At 36.5% G+C, this 11,087-nt stretch overlaps 1 protein-coding gene across 1 annotated transcript; it reads left to right on the top strand.

The window, feature by feature from the left end:
* Window positions 1–6,625: 6,625 nt before the first annotated feature.
* LOC126802012 (AAA-ATPase At2g46620) lies at window positions 6,626–8,458 on the top strand. The gene has a single exon (XM_050529528.1). It carries the CDS (start codon window positions 6,790–6,792, stop codon window positions 8,224–8,226), a length of 1,437 nt encoding a protein of 478 aa, XP_050385485.1. The 5' UTR covers window positions 6,626–6,789; the 3' UTR covers window positions 8,227–8,458.
* Window positions 8,459–11,087: the final 2,629 nt, after the last annotated feature.

Below are 11,087 nucleotides of genomic sequence, written 5' to 3'. Positions count from 1 at the left end.
TTAAATGTGCCTAATGCCAAAAAAATTTATAGTGTTTGTGGGGGTGGTAATAACTAATAAGACAATGAATTATTATTTGAGAGGTCATGTTAAACACATACGGAAGTGACACATTTATTTGAAATTGAGAAAACTCAAAGATTAAAATTAAGGAAGTAGGAATTGATTCCTAAACAGCCCAACTCAAGCCCCCTTGCCCAAGTGTTTTATCTCTAGCTAGATCGGTACGAGAGAAAATATGTTCTTGATTTTGAGGTGGCCGGACCCTAATTTCGTTTGAATAATTTTGTCTGTAAACTCAGGAGAGAACATGCATGCTTCATATCGTTATCTATCATTTCATATGTAAGTAGACGTGCCGGTAATATTTCATGAGCTCAGCGAGATTAAATTGAACTACTTTTGCAGTGAGCCAGTAGTTTGGAATACATACCGTACCTACGTACGGTATTTTGGAATTCAAGTCGTGTAGCTTTAAATCCTTAATCGTGTTACAGGTTTGACTACGATACATGAGTTAATGCAGCAAACGTAGTCAAACCAAATGAACAACTAAGACGGTTGTCATTGTTAAATTCATCAACCTTTTCTTCCCCACGAAACTTCAAACACCGTGTTTTCTCTACCTCCTCGATCGGTATACCCAAAAGAAAAGAACAAGTCTTCAGATTTGATTTCATCAACTTTTCGTGCTCTTTCCAGGCTAGTCTGACCGAGATTGGGGCCAGAAAAATCCAGACAAAATCACATATATATGTACCTATATATATATATTTCTTTATTTAAAAAGAATATGTACCTATATATGTATATACAGTTATACACGTTAACAACACGCATATTATAAATAAATCAATATTGTTTAACCAACTTTGATTACGAGAAATGAAACACTGATATTAATTGTATATCAAACACATCGGGCCAGGGCAATAATATGATTGACTTTTGGAACAGGTTTGATTAAATGCTCAAGCTTTGTATAATCAACTTTAAATGTTTTTTTATCAAAAAAAACTTAAAATGGTTTCGATCGAAAACATATATCACATGATTATCTAAATGAAGAGTGTGCAGATTATAATAGAGGCTGATTTGTTTGAGATTTCAAAACTTGGACTTCTTAGACGTAAGAGTTACACAATTATTGGATTTTTCTATGTGCTGGATACTATAACGACTATGGCAATATCAAAAACTCGTGCAGTGCCAACAAGAAGGAAGGTAGTCCGGTAAAAGCTAGGGCAAACGGATGTTATAATATAGAGAAAATACTCAAAATGATACATGAAATATCGTGAAAAGTATTTTTTGGTACCTATAAATTTTTGTTATCCAAAATAGTACCTGAATTATTGTACCGTTACCCAATATGGTACCTCCGTTAGTTTATCCGTTAAATTGATAATGTGACATGTATTTAGAAGGACAAAATGGTCTATACACAATTTTTTTATTTCATATCTCTTTTCCTTCAAAATTCACACAAATTCACCAAATTGATTGAAAAATTGTTGGACTTGATAAATCATACCTATATTATTTGCAAATTTATTTACAATATGTTTTATGAAATTTGTAATTTTAAGAGGAAAATCAACTCTTGTATCACAAAACATAACACAAGTTTTAGTATATAAATTTGTTTAGCAATAATAACAAAATTAATTTTAAAATTATTGTTTTTCCTATTACTTACAGTAAAACCTCTACAAATTAATAGTCTCAGGATTGATAAAATTTATTAATTTAGCGATATATTAATATATTAATAAATTAATAATCTATTAATTTATTAATTAATTTATAACTTATTATATAATAAATATTTTGTTTCATTTTGTCGAAGAAAAAAGTTTTTACTTACATTGTTTAATATATTACGTATACCTTATTAAATATACTATTTTTTATGTATAACATTGTTCAAAATATTATATTGTTTGGTGATGATTATATTAATTATTTTTTTTAATAAAATCCTCATAAATTTAAAATTTATTATATAAATTATGACGCTAATAATTTATATATTTGATGGGGTCTAGCTAAATAAATTCTCGAACTTCCATTATTTTGTAAATTTAGTGAATTATTAATTTGACACGTTGGCTCCGAGTTGAGACCGGAAAAAAGTTTTATTTTAGCGAGGTTATTATTTAATCGGGTATTATTTAAGGAGGTTTTACTATATTTGGTAAAAAAAAACTCTAAATACATGCCACATCATCAATTTAACGGAGAAACTAACAGATGTATCATATTGGGTAATGGTGCAATAGTTCAGGTACCATTTCGGATAACAAAAATTCATAGGTACCAGAAAATACCTTTCACGATACTTCAGGTATCATTTTAGGTTTTTTCTCTATAATATATGGGGTTTTCTGTTTGGTTGTTGGTTAGTCATCACAGACTCGATTGCTTCAACTTGGGAGGGTTGGTTGTAAGCAGGGGCAGATCCTTTCATAAGGTTACAGATGCTCAAGCGTCCCCAAGCCAATAAGAAAACTATATTAATATTTTTTAATTGGAGCATTCCCTACTCTCTCTCACACTCAATTCCCCCACCAACATCTACACATACACCCACCCACACCTAATATTCTCCCACAGCAACCTCTCCAATCTCACACGGATGACTTTTTTTTTCCTTTTCTTCGTCTTCTTCCGTCTCTTTGTCTTCTTTCCCTTTCTTTTTTCCCAAAATTAAATCTCTAACCCTAAAAACTAAAGCCTAATTCTTAAATTAGAGTGATTGATCGCACTTGGGATTGAGCTCACTCTACCATTCCACCAGGAAGTTATGTGTGGTCTCCACTTCTCCATCGAGCACGGGATGTCATGATCGAATTGAGGATTTTCCCATTTGAGATTTATGGCTTTTTACGTTTGCTTTCCATTCACCCTCGGTTACATATGTTTGGAGGTATTTTGATGCAGATAATGTAAAACAATCAGTTCAAAAGTGTGAATCATAGAGTACTTTGTGTACATTGGTTGAATCCCATCTTTTGTGTAAATTGTCAAAAAAATATTTTTTTGCCTTCGGCCAAATTTTAAACCATCCCTAAATTACAATTCTAGATCTGCCACTAGTTCCAAGCATCCCCTAAACACCCATCCAGGATCCGTCACTGGCTGCAAGGACTAAAATTTATGCGAGACTGAAAATATCGAGAGTCCAAAAAATATACATTTTGACGGAAAATTCAGGAAAAATTTTAATGAAATTTTGAAAAATGCTTATTTGATCAATTATCTACTATATGTCATAAGAAAAATTATTATAAAACTATAAGTTTATAATGAGTTGTAGTAATTTGAGGTGAAATAATCGTCGAAAATTATTAAAAATCTACTTAATATATATTTTTTATGGCTGAGAACTCAAATGGAGGTTAGGTTATCACGCCTTATTCATATGATACATTAAATATGAAATTACATGAGTGATTTAGAACTACATATGGGATCTATGAGGTATAAAATTTTCACAATCTTCATCATGTCCATGAGTAGAGCCCTACGTATATTTTCACTCTCTTTTATAATTTTGCATGTACTGGTTTATATGCCAACCATAAAGGTGGTGGGTCATTGACTGTGGGTTGTGGTACTGGTAGTTTCCGTTCGGATCAAGCATTTCTTAACTTTGACCATAACCATAGCTTTGTGAAGATTATAATGAGGTGAACCAGGTTCGATTCCCCTCAACAATAATTTGTTTTTTTTCAATTTTAGGTGAATGTTGAGACATGAAATCCAATATATATTAAAAAGAGTCATATATAACAACAAGTTGGTGTAGTAGAGTTGACTACAACTTTGTTCTTGTAAAGGATGGATCAAATGTTCAATTATTCTAACCAGCTATTTTTTATTTTATTTGAAGTTGGTCTGACATATGACGATATTATGAAAATATAGAAAAATTAAAAAAATCCGGATATATTGGAAAATTCTGAAAAATTCCATCAAAAAATACTTGGTGTGTAAAATATATGTTTATACGCCGAAAAATATAAAATTTCACGGAAATATCGAGGAAAGTATTTATATTTCAATCGTTGGTTGGGTGACATGAACCCTAATCAGATGATGAGGTTGGTTGGATATTATAAGGAAAAGCACATGCGACTATAATAATGAGTATACATGGCATCAATAGAGCAAGTAACACAAGTGTAACGTTGGTGTTGTTTTTTCTTTTTTATCCTCTACTGAAACGGAAAATTCAAACACAACATCACCGACAATCAAATTTCATAGCGGAAACCCATTTGTGAAATACTCTCGATTTATTTTAACTCGACTCAATCATCATGAGATTGGCCGGAGAGAGTCGGCGACAAAATTTGTTTATGGATATGCATGCTTGAAGCGTGAATAATTTGTCTTTTTCTCGTGGAAGTTGTTGACTCTCTTGTTGAATTTGTAAGTGTAAATTTTAATGTTTCATAAGTTTTAGATATTTCAAGATTAATTGCATGATTCCAAATGGAGAATAACCCACACATGTACGCATCAACTAATTTTTTCGATCATATATCAGTAACAATATTTATATTCATTATTAAAATTAAAATACTGATGCAGGATAAAATAATTGTGTCTTTATTGAATGATATGTGGACCTATATATATGCATTACAAAATAATATTCTCGTAGGATTAAGAGTCTTAATCTATTACAGAGATACTAATCTATCTCTAATATGAAACCTAATAAGGTTAAGACACACACAATGGTATAATAGTAATTATCCCGGAACATTCCCCCTTGTGTCGCATGCCTAGGTTGCATGGCGCACAACGTTGCCTCGGTAAAAACTTTATCAAGCAAAATAAAAACCTCTTGGGTAAAACAAAAGCTTGATCGAAGGGAAAAAGAGCACAACGCACCAACTACTTAATGATCTTAACATGTGATGTAGACTCCTCCTGAAGTCTACTAAACTCTAAAGTTCTAATAAACAACGCATGTCAATGCTCTTCACATGTTTCACAAAAGTAGATTTAGGCAAAGACTTAGTGAACAAATCCGTAACATTGGATTTTAAACTCACTTGATTGATTTGAACATTCAAGAACTTCTGTTGTTGAACGTTGTAGGAGGCAATGCCTCTTACCAAATACTCTAGAGAAAAAGCCATCATGTGTCCTTTTTTTTAAGGAAACCATTGGGTTTTTATAAAAATGAAATCAATGCCAGAATAACCATTTATGTCCATCCACTACCATCTACAGATAGACAAGAAGTTGTGAAATACACTCATGACGGTACATAACATATGTCTACTAATTCAACATGAAGTTTAACTTATTCAAACATGCATATTCAATAACTAATCTAGCATAAAACTAAATAGTATAGGAATAGGTAACAACAATATTAAACTAAACAAGTTGAAAACTACCAGCCTAGATACTCAGACCCAGACCAAGCAAGAACCAATCTTTTCATCACCGAGCCCAAACCTAGGCCCAAAAGCCCAGACCCAGACTCATCCTTGTGCAGCCCAAGAGCCTAGATCTTCTTGGTTGCCGACATCAGCCGATCCGACGTCACCCCCCCCCCCCCCGACGACCTTCATCATTGGTGACTAACCAACAACCTGCAGTATCGCTGGTACCCCTTCAACCCGTTGTCGATCCATCAACGCCATAGAGATCCACAACCAGATTCTACACCGACTAGGATCCAAACTCTCTCGAGGCCAGTTCCTGATTAGATCTCCGACATACTGAAAAATTGTCAACCCTTATCTATGCAAACTTGGAATTGCACGGTCGAGAAAGCACAAGGCCCACCGCCGGCTTATCAAGCACCATGGACAAAGCCACCACAACCTCACGATCAACACCGAAAATCCTCTAGTAACTCGTCTATTACTCATCATCTCAATGATGTCACAATTAATTCAGTGTCAACTAAGAGTATAGAAATGCATTAATATTTGCATGATGCACTCGGCTAGGAGAAGCATATTAGTAAGAGGATAGCAAGAATATGGGCACACGCGAATAGAAAAAAAATTTAAAGCAAATACCATGCCGATTTTCCAACCAGAATTTATTATCATACCACATAAAATTTATAGACCCTTGCTCCTTTTTAGAACTAGGTATCACAAATTCAAGTGTAACTGGTCATTCTGGTACACCAAACAGTGTATAGTGACAAACCATATCAAATTCTTCCATACCATATCCCCGTATCAAATTCTGTCATTACTCTTAGTCGGATAATTTGAATAATATGTGGGTTGAAAAAAGAAATAAAAAGAAAAAAGGACAAAGAAGCTGCACTGAATAAGATTATTACATAGTAGAGAGAGCCGCACCCACATATTTAACTTTACATAAATAAAAATAGATAGCCTATAATTAAGGCTAATAAAAAAGGCCCAAAGGAAAATACATCATTGCTGAACTGGACAGCAGCTAGAAATGACACAAAAAAATAATATTAAGAAAATAGGGAAAACAAATTAATCTAAATTAAAAGATATTAAATAAAAAAGGATAAAAAATTTCATAAAACACAGCCTTTAGTTTAGCCTTTACTTTGTATCCTCTCCTAATTAGCTTTGCTTATAAACCTCCCTCACTTCCCCCATCCATACTCTGTCTCACATTCCAACTCAACTTCTTCCTCCGCCTCCTCCAACATTCAACCCAATATGGTTGAGACCCATCATCAGAATTCCCAAGATCACCATTACCCACTTTGATATTTCCCAATTGGGTTTGTGCCTCTCTTCTTCGCATCAGAAAATCCCAGACATGATTCTCTTCCACCCATTGTTTCTTCTAGTTTTGGCAGTGTGTATATTCGTAGCGATTCGTGTGCTTTTGTATAGAACCGGGTTGGTTTTCATTGTCAAGAAATGCTGGCGGGCGGTGGAGGACTGCTTCCATGTCTACCAGTCGTTCAAGGTCCCTGAATTCAACGAGAGTATGCAGGAGAATCACCTCTACAGCAAAGTCTCCGACTATCTCAACTCGCTGACTTCAATTGAAGACTCGGATAATACCAATCTCGTCACCGGAAAAAAGCCCAATGAGATTGTACTCCAGTTGGACCCTAACCAGACCATCGAGGACGACTTCTTAAGGGCCAAGGTGACGTGGCGGAGCGAGGGGAGTAATGGATGCCGGAATTTGGTGCTGAGAGTTCGGAGGGCGGATAAGCGGAGGATTCTACGGCCTTATTTGCAGCACATCCACGTCGTCGCGGATGAGCTGGAGCAGCGCAAGCGTGATTTACGGCTTTATATGAACGTGGACGGCTCCAAAGCGAGGTGGAGGCGCGTGCCGTTCACGCACCCGTCGACGCTGGAGACGATTTCGATGGAGGCCGATCTGAAGTCGAAGATAAGGTCCGATTTGGAGTCGTTTCTGAAAGCGAAGCAGTACTACAACCGGCTCGGCCGCGTCTGGAAGAGGAGCTTCCTCCTCTACGGGCCCTCCGGCACCGGAAAGTCCAGCTTCGTCGCCGCCATGGCCAATTTCCTAAGCTACGACGTCTACGATCTCGACCTCTCCAAAGTCAAAGACGACTCCGAGTTGAAGATGCTTCTCCTCCAGACCACGACCAAGTCCGTCATCCTCATCGAGGACCTGGACCGGTTCTTCGCCGAGAAATCGACGGCGGTGAGCTTCTCCGGCGTGTCGAACTTCATGGACGGCTTGCTAAACTCGTGCTGCGCCGAGGAGAGAGTCATGGTTTTCACGATGAATTCCAAAGACCAGGTCGACCCGAATTTCTTGCGGCCGGGTCGGATCGACGTCCACATTCACTTTCCGTTATGTGACTTCACGGCGTTTCGGAACTTGGCGACGAGCTATTTAGGGGTGAAGGAGCACAAACTGTTTCCTCAGGTGGAGGAGATTTTCCAATCCGGGTCGAGTTTGAGTCCGGCGGAGATCGGCGAGCTAATGATCGCTAACCGCAACTCGCCGAGCCGCGCGATTAAGTCGGTCATCACGGCGTTGCAAACCGACGGCGATGGGAGGGGAGTGGGGAAGATCGGACGGCCGCCGAGGGGATTTGAAACCGGGTCGAGAAAGTCCGGGGACGAGTCGGGTGAACCCGGAGTTATGTTTGGGGATGGTGTGAATAAGGTTAGGGACTTTAGGAAGCTTTACGGGTTCTTGAGGATGAGAAGCAGCAATAATTCTCAGTCGTTGGATGCGGATTCGGAGCGGTCAGCTGGCTAAAGGGTTTGATCTGACGGCTGGGAATTTGAAATCTTTGGTGGGGCCATGTCAGGTAGAAATGATCAAGGTTGACGTGGTAGATGCGCAGTGGAAGTGGCATGGGCTATGGTGGGGTGGAGGAACACATAGAATCAAGTATAGGTTTAGAAATGCAAAAAATACAAGCATTTTTATAATTAATTTTAATACAAGCAAAAACCAAAACCCATTTTGGGGGGGGGGGGGGGGGGGGGGGGGGTGGATTTGATATTTGTTTAGTTGGATTTGATGCTTTTGTATATAGGTGCTCAATTGTTGACAATTGGAATATGATTCTATCTTGTTCTTCTTTTTCTCACTTTCCTTTCCATTTGGCATACAATTTGGGAGTGTAAATTGTATTGTTAGGTATTTAGGAGTTATAAGGCGGATGATAGACTATTGAGTGTACAATGTATGGTTTTTCTGAAGGAATTTGAGAAGAAGCAAGACACATGATTGTCTTGTTTGGGGTGGTGGTTGGTTCACTTGGTTGTTAGATTACTTGTTTAAAAATTTGAAATTGGATTTTTATTGTGATTTCATCACATGATGAACTATGATAGTTTTTTGAATCATCCACAAATGACCAATGCAAGAGTTGGTTTCAAAATTTTCTATTTTCTGCCCAAGTTATCATCAAACAACAATAGTCATATATTTTTATCCATTGGCTTTACGGGAAGATAACTTAGATATTTTTGTCACGGCTGTTGGAGTACTTCCACTCATCTAAATGAAAATCGTGTGCAAAATGACATTGTAGCTTATATGCAATGTCATGCAACTAATCTTTATGAAACTATTAAGTTGTGCGTAGGTTCTAATGATTTATGTCAATCTTAGTAAATTATATGCCTTTTCATTTCAAGATTCAAAAAGTTGGAGAGAGTGAGTGACACATGATTTTTTAGAATAGTGGATGACACTTGCACATGCGAGTAACTTATATTCTAATGATGGCTACATGCATATCAACATTCGTAAACCCTACCTCGGACCAAGAAGTGTTATTCGAATTCATTTACATTAAACCAACCGATATGTGACCAAGTAAATGTCTAATAGAAAAAATACGAGGTAATGAAATTGACAGATAAACAGAGAAAAAAATCATAATTAGTCAGATTCTCGCTCCATAGAATTCAAAGTTAATATTATTTCCGAAAATAAATTTTGGCCTAAAATTTGATCCAAACTCCAAATCCAAAGAGAAAAGGAAAAATCGAATGGACCTACTGCTCATAGCCAAAGAAAGTAACAAAAAACAAGCTCTCGATCACTCTGTGTTGTGTCACTTGTGTGATGTAGTCACTGTATTTTAGTGCCAATTCAGTGGATTCTTCTTCTTCTTCTTCATTATTTCGTTGCTATAATTAAACCAAGTCTGAGATCCACATCTTTTTTGCAATATCGAGCTCTCAAATCATTGATGGTGATGCATACGATTCTGCTTCCTTTTCATGTCATTTTTGCCTCTTGGCCGTAGAAGAAGCAGAAGCAGAAGAATTTGCCAAAGTTTTAAGGAAGAAAACGAAATTACAATTGGTGACTGAGTGAGCAATATTAGCATCCACAGGTATCTCATAGACTGCAGTTTCACCACATATAAACGTAGCCATTACGCGTTTGCTAGTCAATTCCCCCAGATTGCTATAGCAAATAATGATAAGTTATTCTCCCTTAATTCCAGATTTTCCTAGATCGTTACTTTATTTTTGCTTGGTCATCTTCCAGTAATGCCAAAATTATGCATTGGAATTGATTTGGACAATTGAATGTTGTCAAATTCACTAGGGTCATGTTCGGATGCTTCAATTTACAAAAAACCCAACTATGTTCTGATCGATCTCAATCACTAATTTTATGGTAGTTTCCATATTACAATTAAGACCTGTCTCGTATTCAATATTCGACGGCCTTTTTCTGGGAAGGTAGGTAATGATATGTAGAACCAGTTCGGCAGAAATGCTAAAATGCGAAAATAATGACCAGAAGGATATTACATAACTCTAAATTAAATAACATTCGTGGATACTAATCACCCCGTTTTATTCGCATGCAGTTCCATGCGCACGCATGAACTTGGTCAATTAAGAAATGAGCATGCCAATATATAATTCACTCATGAAATGCTAATTATATACATCAGATAGTCATTTGCAAAGATGCCATGCCATGTTAAATAAAATCTGTCTGATAAAATGGAAGCAGATCCCATCTGATTGTTTCTTAAATTTGTGACATGAATGATAACAAATGTTTATGTTTTGATCGTTAACAGCAATAATTCAACTAATTAACATCAAAATGTGAGGCATCATTATTGTTAAGCACAAGTAGTAGTGAAATATATAATGAACGGTTAAGCTAAGCAAGGGTCACATATAATCCCCACATGATTTTTGTTACTGGGCAAAGTTTTTAATAAGGAAACGAGATAAGCACTATCTTTGGATCGCACACGGGAGAGTGTTTTAGGAATATTCTTATGTGTTTATCCAAACAGTTTGAACTAGTCTAGGTTTAACCTAATCAAATGATTAGTTGATAAAGAGTTGATTCAATTATGGATTCGACAATTTGGTCCTCTAATTCCTGGTTGTAATAAGGGTGTTCTTGATTCTCGATTATTATCTTCCCTTAAAATTTGTCTGAAGCCCCATAAGGCTCTCAAGATACAACTTGTTTTGTGGCATCCTCTTTTTTATTTCTTGGGTTATAGTTAATATTGATGGTCTGACAGAAGATAATCTTAGTCTTGCAGCTTGTGGGAGAGTTTTTTGGGACACGAATGGAGCCTTTTTAGGAAGTTTTTGCCATCTTTTAGGTTGTAAATCTTC

This window comes from Argentina anserina, chromosome 7 (assembly GCF_933775445.1).
Source record: "Argentina anserina chromosome 7, drPotAnse1.1, whole genome shotgun sequence".
Taxonomy (NCBI): Eukaryota; Viridiplantae; Streptophyta; class Magnoliopsida; order Rosales; family Rosaceae; genus Argentina; species Argentina anserina.
The sequence above is the reverse complement of the archived record's forward strand: the minus strand, read 5'-3'. Positions and strand labels throughout refer to the sequence as shown.

What these genes read in the sequence shown, in the direction of transcription:
- LOC126802012 (XM_050529528.1), top strand. Translation starts at nt 6,790, where the DNA reads ATGATTCTCTTCCACCCATTGTTTCTTCTAGTTTTGGCAGTGTGTATA.